At 40.2% G+C, this 17,678-nt stretch overlaps 1 protein-coding gene and 1 long non-coding RNA gene across 3 annotated transcripts in view; one reads left to right on the top strand and one right to left on the bottom strand.

Annotated features, from left to right (window-relative positions):
• Positions 1-4,952, bottom strand: part of LOC112821210 (uncharacterized) — a 48,350-nt gene extending 43,398 nt beyond the window's left edge. Inside the window, exons 1-2 of the long non-coding RNA XR_003207383.2 lie at positions 4,879-4,952; positions 2,689-2,919 (exon numbers count right to left, since the gene is read on the bottom strand). This is a non-coding gene — a long non-coding RNA (uncharacterized lncRNA). The remainder of the gene's footprint in view (positions 1-2,688; positions 2,920-4,878) is intronic.
• Positions 4,953-5,045: 93 nt separating this feature from the next.
• Positions 5,046-17,678, top strand: part of DCBLD2 (discoidin, CUB and LCCL domain containing 2) — an 87,794-nt gene continuing 75,161 nt past the window's right edge. For both annotated transcript variants that reach the window (XM_073892482.1, XM_025873253.2), the window contains exon 1: positions 5,046-5,769. In XM_073892482.1, the coding sequence (XP_073748583.1) occupies positions 5,562-5,769 (208 nt within the window). In that variant the 5' untranslated portion in view covers positions 5,046-5,561. The remainder of the gene's footprint in view (positions 5,770-17,678) is intronic.

The following is a 17,678-nucleotide window of genomic DNA, read 5'->3' as shown; positions in this document are numbered from 1 at the left end:
AAGGGTCTGGTCCAAAGCTGTTTCCGTGATCTCATGAAACAACTCAATTTTTCAGAAGCCAAATAGCATTTCAGCTCTGTGTATTTAATTTCCTGCAAAGGTCCCGCAGGAAAGAATCCAGGCATATACCAGGGGAGGCAGGCAGCTACTGCACACCTAAATCATATTATCTCAGAAACTCTGGTATGTTCCCCATTCATTTTTTAGCTTTCTGTTGCCATTTACGAATAATTCTTTCATTTCTAGGCATGATGTTGATGTTATGGAGGGCAGTTTTCACATGATTTTACTAAAATCTTTGGCTGCCTCCATTAGAGATAAAATACCAAGCTGAAGCCTTCTTGTTCTGATCCACAAGAGAGGATCAGAGTTGGTTAAATTTTTATGTTACTGGTAAACCAACGGGGTGTTGGTGGGGGTAGAAAGAGAAAGAGAGGGATGGTTGTAGTGGAGAAAAAAGCAAAGGGCAAATTATTAAAATCAGTCATGTTGCCGAAATATGCCAAGAAAAAAGTATTTAACCATTATCTACTAGCAGAAATTAAATATCTTCTATAATAAATTAGGTTCCTAACAATTCTGTCTTAAATTTGCTGTACTACCTAGTTTACAAATGTTAAGAAAACATGAATAATAAACCTGAGAGTTAGATTTGAATGAAATGATTAACTGAAAGAAGCTACAAGATAAAAAAAAAGTATCCAAACCACTTCGGTTGAGGAAAAGGAAGAATGTCTCCTCAGCAGAATTCAAACATTTAGCAACAATCTTGGTTGCAAACATTTGTCCAAACAGTCAACAGGACAAAGAAAATGCTCCTGTGAGAACAGTAACCAGATCTGAGGGCTCTGGTCTTTGAAGTTTAAAATATTTCCCCAGAACTGCCACATTCTTCTCTCTCTCCTATCCCACTGGAAGATCACAAAAGTAAATTCTCGTTTGTTCCCTCTTTCTGTTATCCTGCCAAAAATACACACTCACTGATAAAGCCCACCAGTGATTCATTTCATACCATCATCCCAAGGTTTCCAGTATAAATGCCATATTAAATGACTCTCTTCTGTTTTATTAATGCCTAACAGACATTTAATAGCAATGATGGTGCCAGTGATTCTTACTGGATCATACCATTAAAGCCCAGATGTTTCTGTACGAACAGAAGCAAAGGCACCAGCCCCTGGGTTCTTTCTCTCCATTCTCCTTTCCTTAACAGTGGCTGAGCTGGGATTCATTTGGAAGCAGAAATAGCAGGCTGTAAACATTCTTTCCATATTTTCATTTACTCTATAGGTCAATTCATTTTCTGTATTCCTCCACTCATTATTGATTAAGAGAAGAAAGAAAAAGAAAAGAACAAGAAAGAGAAGACAAAAAGGGGGAAAAAGTCTAGTTAATTAAAATTTAGGTTAAGACTATCTATATTTAGGGACGCCTGGGTGGCTCAGTCTGCTAAGCATCTGCCTTCAGCTCAGGTCATGATCCCAGGGTCCTGGGGTCCAGTCGCGTGGGCTCCTTGCTCAGCAGGGAGCCTGCTTCTCTCTCTGTCTGCTGCTTCTCCTGCTTGTGTGCTGTCTCTCTGACAAATAAATAAATAAGAATGTTTAAAAAAAAGACTCTATTTTTAAATTTCTTAACATGGAGCAAACAAACGTAAATACATCCAAACAATACACATTTTAATTTCCTGGTATTTCATATGTAACTGTCCCATGCATTCCTTTCCTGAAGCCCTAGTCTTCCCCAGAGACTTCATCCAAAGCATTAGTTCATCTATCAATGAGTGCAGATGACTATGGCTGCTACTAGTCCTAGCATATGTCAGTAAACTGTTGTGCAATGAAGACACTGCTCAATTTGTGTTTTCTCTGTTGGGCTTGTCCCCAAGGGAAGCTCTAAAACCCGTATCTGTTTGAAACCCTGTAGGAAGGAGCTGGGACCTGGGCTTGCCTTGTGGAAGCACTTGAGCTTCTGGGAGCCTCTAACTTATGATGACGGCCTCCTCCAGAACTATCCATTTTGGGTCCTGATTAGAATTCCCAGTTCCTACCTAGCCCAGCCATCTGAGCCATGTGGGTAAAATGATTCTGGGTAAGTATTGCTCCTATTGCCTCTGCAGATGTTAACCCCCAAACACACCCAAGTCCCAGAGGTAAGGAAGATGACTAAATTGGCTAAAGCAACATGCAGGGAGTGAGTAAGGTAAACCATAATTCTGCACTATCCACAGGCAGGGACCTGTGGTCCCACAAGGAGATTTTCATCATCGCAGAGCAATCTTGTCATTGTTTTTGCAACTCAGTAAAGTGACAATGCTCAGAAATGGGGAGGGAATTGGGACAGAAATAGCATCAACCACCTCCCACATCTGTGTTATACCTATAATTCCCCTAGACATATAGCTCTAGGATCTCCAGAGATGTTCTCTAGCCAGAGTTCCATACTCTATAGCGCCAAAGTGAAACCCAGGAAGCTGAAGCATAGAAATATGGCAATTGTCATAGAGTATCAGTCACCAAGAACTTTTGATTTCACCTCTTTAAATAAAACTCCAATTTGCCCCTTCCTCCTTCATCCCTTTCCTGCCACTGACCTCATTCAGGAGCTCTTCACTACTCTATTATGCACTTTTAATCACCCTTTAAAATACCAGTCAGTAAAACAGGGATGAAAAAATGTGAGCACTCCTACCTCTTACTTTAGGTATTTATAGTTGGCATCTTTTCATGCTGTGTTATCAAGCAGTAGAGGGGAGGATAGGCCAGGTTTTGCCTGTTCCAACAAGGCTTCTATCACGCTGAGAGTTCACAGGTGAATCCTCTGTCTGGTGCAGTTCCATGTAGTCAGCAGAATGCCAGCCTGAGATTCACAAGACCTGGCTCTGTCTCCATTTCTGTGGCCTTAAAGTCATCATTCAGTGCCCTACGAAAGTTGTCCAAAAAACAAGATGGGTTGTCTCAGAGAGACTATTACCACAAGTCTTAGTATGTGACTGACTGCTTGCCATGTTAGCACCTCATGTTTGACATGTCCAATACTGAGCTCATGAACTTATCTTCTACTTCCATATCCAACCAGACCAGTTCCCCTTATCATGTTCCCTTGCTATGTGAAAGGCAACGCTTCTGCCTAGAAACCTGAGCATCTTCCTTGACTCTTCCTTATTCCCCACATCTAATCAGTCACTACATTCATAAATATCCTTCATGTTAGTCTCCCGTCTAAGCCCACTGCCCCTGCAGTTCAGGTTCACTGTCACTGCCTTTACAAGTCACTGAACCAGTCTCCAGATGAGTTCTTCCTGGCTTCCAGTTTTGCTCTCTCCAATCTATTCCCCACCCTCCTGCCTGGTTGAGTTTTCTGAAATAAAAATTTGATGTCACTCTTTCTTAGAACCCTTTAGCTGTTTCTCAGTGTCATAAAATCTTGACTCCTTAGCCTTAGATCTTGCCCCTATCAACTTTTCCAGACTAGTTCTCAGCTCCTCCTATCAAATCAGCAGTAGTTAACCCCATCGAGCTCCCTCAACAGGATTGACCCTGGTGCCTGTGAGCTAGCCTACTTTGCCTGTAGCTTCAGATCACTTTGTCTTTTTATTCAAGAGGAAGATCACTTTCCTCACTTTGTCTTTTTATTCAAAACTCAGCTGGAGTTTCATAGTCACCATAATGGGTTCCTTGAACTCCTTCCACTGTGGTACTAGTCTATACCTCCAAAATGGCACTGACAGCAATAATTTTGTTCACCTCCACCACAGAATGTAGGCTCCTCCTGTTGAATTTCTTATGTCCATTGCCTACATTAGTCCTATAGCATAGCAGGGTTTAACAGACATCCAATAAATGCTTATTGAATAAATTTGTTAGAAGAGTTTAATGCATGAGGGGTTTATAGTGGAGTTGAACAAGATGACCTCCAGAGTCCTTTCCAACTCTTAGCTTTTCATTTTGAATACCTTTCCATGGTTTTGAATAGCACATCCATTTATTATTCTTACCCATAACTTCAAGGCACTCCTCAACCTGAGCTTTAGACCAAAATGTCCACCTGCCTGTTATAGAACTTCAAATACTGGCTGCTGAGTGAGCATCTCAAATTCAGTATGTCCAAAATTAATTCACTTGCCTATACAACCTGATTCACCTTTCCAGTTTTCTGTATTTGTTAATGACACCATCCTCTTCTTGAGAGCCCATATTAAAAACATCCAGGATGGCACCTTTTTCCTAAACCAATCACTGCCCACTCCTGTGGATTCCCCTTTCCCAAAAACCAGTTGTTTTTGTCACTGCATTTACTTACAGTCTCCATCGAATTGCTCCTGACTCTAATTAGCATTTGTTGCACTCTGACTTTCATGATGTATTTCCATCTCTGTACCAACACTAGATCCTGGAAAGATTTCTGTATTATGGCTGTAAATCCCCCAAGTCTCAGTATAAGGTTTGCAAACAGATAGCAGGTGGTCAACAAATCTCGGTAGAATGGCTGAATGAACGTTAGGATGTTAGGTTTAAACTGCTTTGGGGGCATGGATCTTGTTATATGTTTTTTTATTTTTTTGGTCCTGCCCCCAATATAGTAAATATAGTAAAAGGCATAGGAAACAAGAAATACATATTTTTTAAAAACTGAACACTGTATTTTTTAATTTTAACTCGGAGTTGCTGCAACAACTGGCTGTAGTTTTAATAAAAAAAAAAAAAACACGCTCTAATTTTTTGTAAAAGGTTTCTTAGCCTCAGCTCCCAGCTAAAACCATCCAGGATCCTGGCTTCCCACCCCTTCCAGTGGCCTGATGTGAGGCGGGGAGGAGCAATGAACAAGCGAGGCCTGAGGAGCAAAGAGAGAGGGATGGGGGAAGTCCCGGAAGTCACTGACCAGAGCTAGCGGCCGCCGAAGCGACATCAGCTTCGGCTGCGGTCCCAACAATAACAGGCGCGCGGGCGGGGCGGGGCTGCCGGGGGCCCGAGCTTGGGGGCGGAACCCGGATTGGGGGAGGCGGGTGGGACGCTTTGCTAAGGCTGCAGGGGATTGGAGGAGAGAGATGAGGGGCGGTTGAGCTCAAGGAGTGGGCTGGGGAGCTAACGGGCCGACCGAGGAGAGAGCGTGTTGATTGGGAGGCGCGGAGGGAGACGGACCGGAGCCAACTGCGGATTGGCCGTGGCGGGCCGAGGAGGCGTGGTCAATGCGCGCCAGAGGGAGCGCGAGGGAGCGGGCGGCTGGTCTGCCTGCCAGCTAGCCGGAGCCCCGGGCGTGTGCTGCGAGTCGGGGTCGGGTTGAGGAACGCGGTGCGGGAGGCGCGTCCCCCTAGCTCCTCCGCAGCCGCCCCTCGCGGCTCGAGTACCCCACCTCCTTCCCCCTCTTCCCCTGCGTTCTGGTCTGGGGGTCTCGGGGCAGGGAGCTGAGGGAAGGAACTAAAGAGGAGGAGGCGAAAGCGGAGCGAGGGGCAGAGAGGGTCCCGGCGCGGGGCACAGCGCGCGCTGCCTTTTGCTCTCCCGCCGGAACCGCCGCCTCCTCGCCCGGGGTGCCCGCACTATGCAGGCGGACTGCCGGCCACCGCGATGGGGAGCCGGGCGGTGGTGAGAGCCGGGCGCAGCCCTCACCGTCTCCGAGTCCGGGCCGCGGCCGCCGCCCCCGCCCGGGCCGCGCTACCCCTCTCCCGCCCTCTCCCTCCCCGCTCCAACTCCTCCTCCTCCTTCCCCATGCCTCTGTTCCTCCTGCTCCTACTTATCCTGGTCCTGCTGCTCGAGGACGCCGGAGCCCAGCAAGGTGAGTGGTCCCCGGGGAGTGTGCGGGGCGCAGGGGGAACCTCTGGGATGCCCGGTCTCCGGCACGTGAGCCGAATCTGCAGATGCGCGGGGGAGGTGCGGTGCGCTTCGGTGCCTGGCCAGACCTGGCCCAGCACTCGCTGGGTTGAGTTGCAAAGGTGGGCTCCGCCTGTTGTCCCCCTGAGTTGGCGCGGTTTTACTTTTTGACAAGGCCTTTGGTTTTTCTGAAAAGAGAGAAGCGAGACCCTGCTATGAAGGCCTCCGTTTTGGTATTGGATTGTTCTGGGGAAAATCTTTGGGAGGAAAAAGAAGTTTTGGAGGTGCGACCCCTAAAGTTAGGCTACACTGATGGACAGAGTAGAAAGGCAAGATAATTACATAGCATCTTAAACCAATTAAAGGCAAGTGTTGATAATTATCTTTTGTGAAAAGTGCTCAGGTTCAAAAGCGAATGACATTGGTTCTGGTTAGCTTTGAGTCTTGGATTCTGGACATGCCCTTTATGATACCTTACTGTTATTCCTGTTGGTGGTCTGGATTGCCTGGGTCAGACAGTCTGACCCGAGGCAACGTGCTGTGTTCCCAGATGGAGCATTCCGAGTTAAAAGGGTAAGCCCTTCCAGAAAGTGACAAAACTTTTTTTCCATCCACAGTCCTTTAAATACCTCTTTCAGAATTGAGCAAAACTGTTTATTGAATAATAATCATAGTGGAAAGAGAATGCAAGGCTGATTCCTCCTCCGCCCTTTAGTACTATTTTCAGGCAGCGAACCGCAATTTTTGAATCAGTTTGGCATCAGTTATTGAACACATTTTTCCATTGCATTTCCTTCTCTATTGCAGTGAGAAGGATATGGGTTGGATTGTTACTTATTGCTGGGAAGATTTTTATTTTAAGTTGATCTCCATGTTTAAGTCCAGCTGAAATGTTGGTCTCATATGGTTTTCAGTAAAGTGTGGAATCATGGCCATAAGCCTGTCATTATGAAGACACTGAAACTTTGACAGGCATGTGGAAGTATAATCTAACAATAAAAAATATATATATTTGGCAAACTGATCTCTTTTAGCTCTAGGCACATTTCTACATAGTGTAACTTAAAAGTTAGATGCTTGGCATTCAGGTTTTTAGTTAGATCATCTTCTTAAATAAATTCTTAAACATCAGCACTTAAGTGTGAAATCCTCCCCCCCCCCCGCCCCCGTTGAAGTTTTAGACTGTATGCTTGTATTTTCCTTCTAGTAGGAGAAACAAAAAACAAGAAGGCTTACAGCACTAATTGGGACTTTGTGGCAGGCACATTTCTAAGTGATGTATGTGTATTAAGTCAGTTAATTCTAACCACACCCATCTGAGATAGTGTTATTCCATTTCAAACATAAAGGAACTGAGACACAAAACATATAAGGTATCTTGATATAGAAAGGAATGTAACTTCATAAGCAGAATACTGTTTTGCTTATTTCTAGACTGAGAGTTTTTATATCATGTTTTTAAAAAAATCTTTGAACAGTATGGAATCAGTTATATGTCTCCCCACATGAGGCAGTTGCCTTAATTTTCAGAATTTCTCGAACCTGGCTTAATTAACATGCAATATTACCTTATTTTCTTTCAAGGCTTAATTTGTTTTTAGCACAGCATTTTAACAAATATATGGTCTCTTTCACGGTTATGTCCTATATAAACAGTGTAGATTAACGCAAATAGAAATGATGGTGGTAATTTAAAAGACCTCTAATTTCTCGTTCTTTTAAGTTGATTGGGTAAGTTTTGTTAAGTCATTTAATTTCTTTGTACCTCAGTTTTCTACATCAGTGATATGAGATACATACCTATTTCATAGACTAACAAAAATGAAATGATAGTACGTAGGAGTTTTGTAAATGGAAAAGCGTAATATAGCTATAAGTGATTATCATTATTAATTTTTAGTTTATGAGGTTAATAAATAAGAACCAGTTAGGTATATATCACTGGAAACTCAGGAATTGTGTGAGATTTCAATTCTCTAATTTTTAAAAATTACATTTTTTACCCAGAGGACCTTGATGCAGTCTGTAGTGGAATTGCTTTTCAACCAGTTTTAACTAATCTAACAGACATATGCTTCGGGTTCCATTGGTATTCCCTCACATAAGCTGGAAAGAAGTCTCATTTCAAAATGAGAACCAGTGTTTTAAAACACCTGTAGAATTTAATAATGGGAGTGTCTACATATTGTAGTGTTAAGTGACAAACTGGAGTTTTTCCTTTATAAGAAATCTTAGGAAGAAGACTGAAAAGAAATAATAAAATAGTTGTCTTTTGGTGGTAGAGTTATGGGTAATTTCTGTATGCTCTTCCAAATTTTCTGCAGTTGTGAAAAAATTTTTTGTGATATTTAGGTTTTTCTTTCTTTAGCCAATCTAGGTAGAAATGCATTTAATGTATATGCTGAAGGAGAACTGTGCTTCAGGAATTTTAAAAAATCTTCAGACATCATTGTGAAGTAGCAGAAGATGTTACGCTCATTCCAGTTACAGTTGACCCTTGAATAACACAGATTTGAACTGTGCTGATCCATTTGTTATGTGCTGATTTTTTTTCCAATAAATATAATAGAAAATTTTTCAGAGATTTACAACAATTTGAAAAAACTCGCAGAACTGCATAGCCTAGAAATATTTTTATGATATAGAAAAAGTTAGGTATTATTATAAGAATATAATATATAATACCAGTAACATACAGAATACGTGTTAATTGACTGTTACCTGTAAAGCTGGTCAGTTTTCTGGTCAGCAGTAAGCTATTAGGAAAGTTTTGTGAGAGTCAAATATTATAGATGGATTTTTGACTATGCACGGGGAGTCAGCTCCCTTAACCCCTGTGTTGTTCAAGGGTCAGCTGGAATGCTATATACATAGCTATTCCTGAGCAGATTTTCTGCTGACAGAGTGATTTTTCTTTTCATTTGGCTCAGAATAAAATTTGTCATTGGTCTGAAAATTTGTCAGCCTTTCATAACAGAGATGTATTTTAACCAATATTATTTCATTTACTTAAAAATAGATTGTATTTCCTCACATTTAATTGTACTGTGATGGTGTTTTAGATACAGCTTACATTTTTATATTTTTAAGTTCTAAGTTTGATGTTGAGTTCATCTTCAAAATCTTTTTATTGTTGAAAGCATTTTTTTCTGTAACATCTGAAAAACTTAAGTTGATCAAATTTATCATGCTGATTGCATGTTTGCTACTGTAATAAATGTATTTAATAGGAAGTTGAGAGTCTACTATGAATGATTCTGTGTCCCTGATTTACATGTTGACTAGAAATTTGTGTCCCTTCATCTCAGGAGCTCAGCTTCCTAGTTCATGTCCTGGAGGGCTTGGCTACCTTCTGGGTTAGATTATTATGTGAATGTGGTAAAATATCAGGGAATTAATTTTTACAATTTATTTCTTAAGATTTTATTTATTTGTTTGACAGAGAGAGAGCACAAGCAGGGGGAGCAGAAGAGGGAGAAGCAGGCTCCCTGCTGAGTTTGATCCCAGGACCCTGGGATCATGACCTGAGCCAAAGCAGTCACTTAACCAACTGAGCCACCCAGGCGCCCCAATTTTTACAATTTATTAAGACTGACTTGTTTATGCCTATTAATATGAAATACTTGTGAAAATATTGATTTTTATTTTCTAATAAGTCTATGAAACCAGTCAAGTTCATTCTTAATCATTCAGTTTCACAATGGTGTCAGAACTGATGTGTGGGGAAAACTTGTTTTCTGTCAAATAATGCCTTTATTTGGTTGTGATGCAGGTAAATAGTTTTTCAGTAGTATTTGTGAATTGTCAGAAATGAACACATCTCCCTTATGAACATTTGTAATTATTTTTAATATCAACATTAGATTAATTTAGAATTTTCAGTTGTTTTTTCTTGGTCCGATAAAACATTAGGCCTCTTACATGTAGTTTTGGTTCAGAGGCAAAAATCAAAGCATCCTTTTTCTGCTATATTTCTGATTAATTTTTCCCAGTGAAAATTAGAAATACAACATAAATTCCACATGTGCTAATGATTAGGTTTAAAATCCACATTTTTAAAACTTGTAAATGAAAAGTTAATTGTAAAATTATAGGTCATTGATTTTAGGTATATTTCCCGGTGTTAAAAGCAAAGAGGAAATATTATTTCCCACTGGAGATGGTTAATAATTCTGTCTGAACATCTCAGCTTCATTCTAGAAGACCAACATAAAAACAAAACAAAACAAAAACCTTAAGATCGTGAAATTGGTGTAAGTGAAAGTACCAGTGCTGCCATGAAAATGACAAATGAATTAATTTCCAAAAAGAAATTATGAGTATAGTATGATGAGGAAAGGCTACATGTATATAGAGGTGGTTTTAAGTTTAGGATTATACTTTACAAAATGAACCTAGGATGTGAAAGCTCAGGTGGTAATATTGCGTGTTAATTGAATGCATGCAGATAGTTTCCATTTGAACTTCTTGATTAGTTGGAAGGATGTAGAATAATGACGTAAAATTATTGGGATTAGGAAAAGCTTCATAGAGATAGTGAAATGTGATTGTAGAAATAAGAAGTGAGACAACGTGGCAGTTTTTCTTGTGTGGCTCATGGACTCAGTTTACAACCTTACCATGGCCTTGCCACTTTATTTTTTAAATATTGTACAGATAATTATAGTTGTTCAAAACCAAAAACTTAATTGATAATTACCCACAGTTCTACCCCCTAATCTATCAACTTATGATTTTTATGTTTCTTCCTATTCTGTATTCACACACCTACATAAAAATCTTACATGGTTATAATTTTAATCGTTTGTGTTATGTTCTGTAGACATACTATGTTGAAATTAATTGTGTAGGCTGATTTAAGACAGCATACTTAAAAATACAGCAAAAAAATTCAAAATGTAAAAATTCAGCCTAAGACATTATTTATGAAGTAATTACTCCATTGTTTGGAATTGCTATTACAGTATTTTCTTTAGTCCATTTGATTAAATTCTTCATTTAGGGTGGGATCTTTAAGAAGGTATTTCAGTTCAAAATAATAACTTAGAAACCTACATAATGCTAATTTCCCAGATCATTATGTGGATTAAATCAATATAATCCACGAGGACAGAAAATACAGATATTCAAATAAACTAGTATTTAATGGATGCCAGTTTCCACTGAAGCAAATGGGATAATGGAGTGATCTTAAAAGTTTGCTAAAATATTACCAACTCGATTAGCCTGCACTCTGAAGGATATGTAGTTGGAAGAAAAATGTTGATTAGCTACTTGAATTATGGGGAAGACCCCCAAGGTGCAGGCTCCCTCAGCTGCTTTCTGAGAGTGGCCCAGGTTTCTTGCAAGGCTTTTGTTGAGCTGGTTGCATGCAAGTGTGCAGTCAAAACTGAATTGCTTGGTTGATCAAAGAAAAAATGCTGGTACTCTTTATCATCCTCTCGTTAAGAATTTGCAGCATAAAGTTGTACTGACTCTGAGCTTCCCGGCATGTGTGCACATATGTCAGTACAGTCCTGAGACATTTAGAGAAGAGTAAAACATTGTAATTGTTTATAGAGAACCTACAGTCTAGTTGGGGAAATAATTATCTTTAAGTTGAATTATATATAAAAATAAGCAAGGGAGGTTGCTTATTGCTGTCGGTTTCAAGGGAAGAAGAGCCCACAGGAAGTAGGAGAAGCTTGCTGATAAAGTGGTTTTGACTGAGTGAGCTTTAAAGGATTGATAGGTTTGTAGTCCACAGGGAAGACAGACATTTGAGAAGTGAAGATCACAGCATCAGAACAGCAAGGAGTCAGGAAAGCATGGGAGTGTAAAAGCCTGTCCTGATGCAATGAGTAGCAAGACTCCAAGCCCCTGGTCTTGGCTTCCTGCTTCCTTCTTGAGCCCCATGCCTTGCTCCTGCCTAATAATTGGGGGCAGATATTGGCTGGTTCTGGCCATGGTTCTTAAGTACTGGGGTTCTGCCTTCCTGGACCCGTGTGGCTGGCAGCCTCTTGATCACCTGTACAGTACAATCCTAATTCCTTTGCATATTATACATGTGATTTTTTTCAGTCTGGTCTCTCCCTTCCTCTCAACTTAATCTCATACCAGCATCCCTCAACTTTTATCTGTAGTTCATGTGTAAGACTGAGCTACTTTTTATTGCTCTAAAGTATAATTTCATGTGTTTTTTTTTTTTTTTTACTTTGTTCCCTATACTGACTTCTTTACATATGCTATTTTCTCTACTTAAAGAGAAAGGGTTCTTTCTTTCTTTGCATGGTAAACCCCTAATCTTCCTTCAGAACCCTTCTTGGGTATTATCCCTGAGAAGAGTTCTTTAACCGTCATCACACACTCATCTCCAGACGGGACTTTTCATTTACTTCTTTTCATTCATTAATCACACTGAATATAAGATATTTATTTGTCTTGGCAGAGAGTTTACTCATTTTCTTATTTCTAATACTTAGCATGATGTCGGTCGTTCAAAAAATGTGAATCAAGAACCCATTTTTGGAGGGAAGGTGCTGCTCCAGCTACATGATTTGATGTCAGTCTCTGGGCATCTGCACACGCTTTGTGCTGTTGTCAGTTGTCTCCTCCCCACAGTGAGCAGTCCAGGCTGGGCTTCTCGGTGTCATGGGAGTAGAGCCCCCTCTTGAACCTTACTACGTGCTTGCTCAGGGCCTAACATCCTGCCCAGTGTTTGCCAGCTGCCCTCTGTCTGGGAGGTAGACTGCTTTGCTCCCTCGGTGAGAGGAGTCCTTCCACTAGAACTCTGCACATGGCCATGGTTTCTTCTTAGAAAACACTGCTGTGCCCTTCTTGTCAGATAGGTCATCTTTAAGAACAGTAACAGCTTAAATCAGTGTCAGCAAGTTGGGTGTGCTCCTTTGCTCTGTCTTTTAAACTCTGATTTAGATGGCCACCTCTGGTATTACCAGAGTTCCCCCAGTTGTGGTTCTGGTAGTTGCCTGCCTCCTTTTTCTTTGACAGCTCCAATTCCTGGAGAATGATCAGGTAGTTTCAGTAATCTGGTGTCAGAGGAAGCTAATGAGAAATGGAGGCTGGAAAGATCATTGGGAACACGATTCTGGAGGACTTTCCATTGGGGGGCAGACAGGAGTTTGTACCTGAAGTATTAGCAAGACATCATCTTAGGTTCCTCTGCCTTCACCCAATGCATTTGTCTACCTCTGGACACTTTCTCATCCTGCCTCCCAGGTCCCTCATCTCTTTGATGCTCTTCCCCTTGCCCTTGACAGATCCCAAATATGGCTCATGTGCCAGTCCCCCCTGTCTCCTCTGATTCTGGGTAGCTCAAGGTTACTGGAGAAAGTCATGTGGCCATTGTGCCTAGATCTACACAAATGGGGACTACTAATCAGATCTCTAGTGGGGCTTACTGCTCAGCAGGAGCACTCTGACTGCCCCACTTTGTAGAGCTGAACGCCTGCCCTGCTTTGCATCCCTGCACAGTGGAGCTGCCTCCTCCCTCCTTTCCTTCTTCCAGAAACCAGCTCTTCCACTTATCCAGAACTCTGCTTCATCAGGGAATGTAAGTTAGTTTTAGTATAATTTAAATTTGAATGGTGTTTTTGGCTCCGTACGTGGAGTCATGCTCAAAATACCACTGGCTCCTGTGCATCGTTCTTCTCAGCTGTCTGCTTTCTAGTACCTTCTATCTCTGCTTTTTTCAGTGATGAACTTTCCAACAAGTAGACTACATCTGTGCTGTTCCTTTTCTTGGTGTGTGGCGCACAGCGAATACTTGTTAAATGCTGATTTCCTTGCAGCCTGGTCTCTGCTCCACTGAAAGTATCATTTAAATTGTCAGATTTTTTTTCCTTTTTGGTTTTGCCTTGTGTTTACTCTGAAAAATCGGAGCACATTCTTTGTCTTCACTATTTCATACTTTGGTGATCTATGAAAGTACAGAGACTTCCATGTCTTGGAATCAGACACGCCTGGATTTAAATATTAGGCAAGGATGTCTCCTAATAGAACTCACCTCTCTTTCTAGAATGTTTGAGGGCTGGGATTGAATCTGTTTGGGTAGTCAGTAAATTTTTGGTGAGTGAATCAGTATGAACAGAGGTGGTTAATATATAAGTAGATGACAGGTTTGAGGATTAGGAGAAAGGTTGGAGACTTTGTGGTAACTAAAGTCGGAGTAAGGAGATATCCCTGGTAGAATACACAGGATGGGGGAAGACCTGAACAGTAGCATCAGCAGTCAGTATTAAGATAAGTCCACGAAGATGCAGGAGAAGTTGCAATTAGTTCAAAGAACTGAGCTAGGGAAGAAGAATTTTAAGAAAGAGGGAGGGAAGATACAAAGAAAGGAAGGAAGGACGATGGGAGGGAAGGAAGGGTCAGCAAAGCCAGATAATATGGAAAGATCACAAATGATAAGGGTGGAAAAGTATCCATGGACTTTTGGCAGCTTGGAAATTGGCTGCCCTAGTGAGTAGTTTCATTGGTAAGATAGATCTGCGTTTCCTAGGGCTGCCATAACAAATTGCCACAAATCTAGTTGGCTTAAAACGATAGAACTTTACTGTCATATAGTTTTGGAGGCTAGAATTCTGAAATTGGGATATCAGCAGGGCCATACTCTCCATCTGAAGATGCTGGGGGAGGATCTTTCCTTGCCTCTTCCTAGCTTCTGGCAATTTTAATCTTCAGAGTTCCTTTGCATCATTCCAACCTCTGCCTCTGTAACATAGTGTCCTTCCTGTGTCTGTCTGTGGACACCAGTCATTGGATTACGGTCCACCTTAATTCAGTATGACCTCATTTTAACTTGATGACATCTGCTAAGACCTTGTTTCCAAATAAGGTTATATTCATTGGTACCAGAAATTAGGACTTAAACATATCTCTGTGGAAGGGACACAGTCCAACCCATAGCAGTTTGGAAGCTGAATTGCAGTGCATTGAAACTTGTGAGCACTGGGTGTTAATAAGCAACTAATGAATCATTGAACACTACATCAAAAACTAATGACATACTATACACTGGCTAACTGAACATAATAAAAAAAGAAACTTAGAACAGGTGGCAAAGAAGTAAGACATCAATTATGGAGGATAGAAGAAATTCCTCTGTAAAAGAAAGGAAAAGTGAGCAAGAAGATGGTAGATATTGGGGGACACTGGTGGAAAGAGTTTTTTGTGGTATTTTGTGATTGCTGTTATTATTAGCGTTTTATGGTTTGTTAAAATGAAGTACCTAGGCAGCACTGTAGAGCTGTTTTACTAGTTATAATTTGCAAAAGAGGCAAAATTATACCTGCCTTGCAAATATAAAATGAACGCACATCCAAGATTTTATTCATTCATTAATGAGGGAACCAGTAAGATGTTAAATCCTGTCCAGAGAATATTTGAGAAACTAGGTGTTTATAATCTTAGGATATGATTGCTAGATTAGATGGCTAAGTCTGGTTAATGGGCCAATAGCGTCATAAACAGTAACCTTTGGGATTATCTTTTCAACTGTACAGAAATGATCTACATTTCTACCAGACAACAATCTATACATTAACATGTAACCGAAACTGGGACTGTTCAGCAGTGATAAATAGCAAGTCCAACTAACTACCTTGCTCTATAATCCTTCGGCAGCTTTTGACTTCTGTGACATTTAAAAGATGTGCTGCTCACCTTTTCTTTTTTTTAACCAGTTTCCAAATATAAAATGATTTTTCTGACATATTTATCAGAATCTATGGAGATAAAGAGGGGGACCTGAGAACCTTTAATTAGCCCTTAGGTGATTCTAATGTTGACAAAATCTGAGAACCACTGAATAAGAGAATACTGAGTGGCTTTGGGTGCCCATCTGAGACTGGCACCCATTACTCTAATGACACCTATCCCCCTGGACTTTGTGATTTTTTTTTTTTTTTCCCCTCAGTAGTGCTCAGTTCTTTGGCAAAGAGAGATCATAAGATCCAGGTTTGAGGGTTTGGCAGCGGATACTCAGGAAGGACACAGTGGCTAGGAAGTAAAGGTATCCGGAAGAGATAGTTAATACTGGACATGAGGTCCAGGCTGGGTAGGGGAAAACATAAGGCCAGGACAAGGTTAGCAGATGGGGAGAAAAGAAAGAAGTCAAGTTCACAGGAAATATGTGGGTATAAGAACACTGAAGGTCAGGAGACTGACCAGCAGAATGAGACTTTAAAGTTTTTGGGTTTTCACAGGTGGATGGGAGTGTTTCTAACAATGACAAAAAATAAAGTCCAGGTTGTGCTCCTGAGAGAGTCACTGAAAGTAGAGGTCATCAGGGAGAAGATGAGTGACAGTTAGTTTCTTAGAGATTTTATACTTTTCACGAGACACTGCACTTGAAACTTTAAAGCTGATGTAAATATCCACTGGACCATTGTTCTGTTACTTTAGGTTGTGTCCAAATGCCCTGTGTCTACATGTGATGGGCAAAAGCCTTTCTGGTCTTTTAGGACTGTACTAGTATCCTCAAACAAAGCGTCTTTATTGAGTGCATTATTCTAGGTTAGGCCCTCAATACTAGGTGTTTTCATACAATATCTCATTTAATTTTTACTCTATGTGTTTGAATTGTTAGGTCCCCATTGTACAGAGCTGCGGTTTAGCAGCAATAAATAACTTTCTGAAGTCGCAGTGAATGGTGGATAGGACATTTAAATTCATTCTCTGACTCCAGAACTCATTTGCTTAACCACTGTGTTCTAAGTAGGGTGTGTGCTTGGTGGGGGTTAAAGAGGATTTATACATCTCACATTCCTTCATGTAATTCAATTTTGTAAATTACCACACATGCAGAGAATAGTTTGAGTTTAAAAAAGAATGAAGCTGGGAGCTATTTCTTTTTCTAAAAATTGCCACAGTGACCTTCTTTAGGCTTTTGGAGCATATCCATCTTACGTAGTATTACGTAAAAAAATATGAGTGAAATTAAAGTAGTGAAAAAATAAAAAACGAGTGAAATTAAAGTAGTCTTTGAATTATTTATTTGAGATTTGTAGTGATGCAACTTTAAAAATCTTATAAGACTGATAATGGTACTTCAGTCCAAAAATTCACAGTGCTAAATATGGCATTAAAAATCTTCATTGTAGCCAGATGAAATAGGATGTATTAGTTAAGTCTTGCAAGTTATTCCTTTGAGTGCCCTTCTACTCTAAAATACTTTTTTTTCAATTGATTTATTATAAGATCTCACAGATGCATTATAAGATGTGACAGAAATGACACTTATTTAGAGGAAGTATAGTCAGACTCACCTATTGACAGTGATTAAAAAAAAAATCCTTGAAAGCTCACTGGAAAAATATAAACTGTTCAGGGTTTATAATGATTGTAATGAAAGTTACATTGCTCTACATTTATGGCATATTTGTGCATTTGTGTTTGGTATTGTATTTTTAGAAGTCATGAAGTGTTTATAGTAATACAATTCAATCATTAAGATAATTTGTATTACGTATTAGTAATGTGACTAAAATATGGGGGTGGCTGCAGGGTCACATGTAATCAATATCACGAGCATGTATGTATAAAAAAAAAAAATTGAAGTTTAGAGCAGCCTAAAATAAGAATGTGTTCTTTGTTGTATTAATTCATTGTTATTTAAATGTTTAATGTTCTGTTTTCTCTAGGGTTAAGTAGTTTAAAAAAATATTGTTATTTTCCTGGAAAAATACCAAAATTTGTATCTGGCTTAACACATCTGACCTTAGCCTCTTCAGAGGAAGTGAACACATGTTCTTTGAGTAATCCCCTAGATAAATCAGCAGCCAAACAAAGGAGCAGTAAGATCAAATTCCAGTGTTTCTTCACCACTGAAATAAAACTGAAATTCAAAAATTACATTAACAGGCTTCTGTCCTTTAT

This window comes from Callorhinus ursinus, unplaced genomic scaffold, assembly GCF_003265705.2.
Source record: "Callorhinus ursinus isolate GAN/ISIS: 27379988/994484 unplaced genomic scaffold, GSC_fseal_2.0 scaffold1, whole genome shotgun sequence".
Classification (NCBI taxonomy): Eukaryota; Metazoa; Chordata; class Mammalia; order Carnivora; family Otariidae; genus Callorhinus; species Callorhinus ursinus.
The sequence above is the reverse complement of the archived record's forward strand: the minus strand, read 5'-3'. Positions and strand labels throughout refer to the sequence as shown.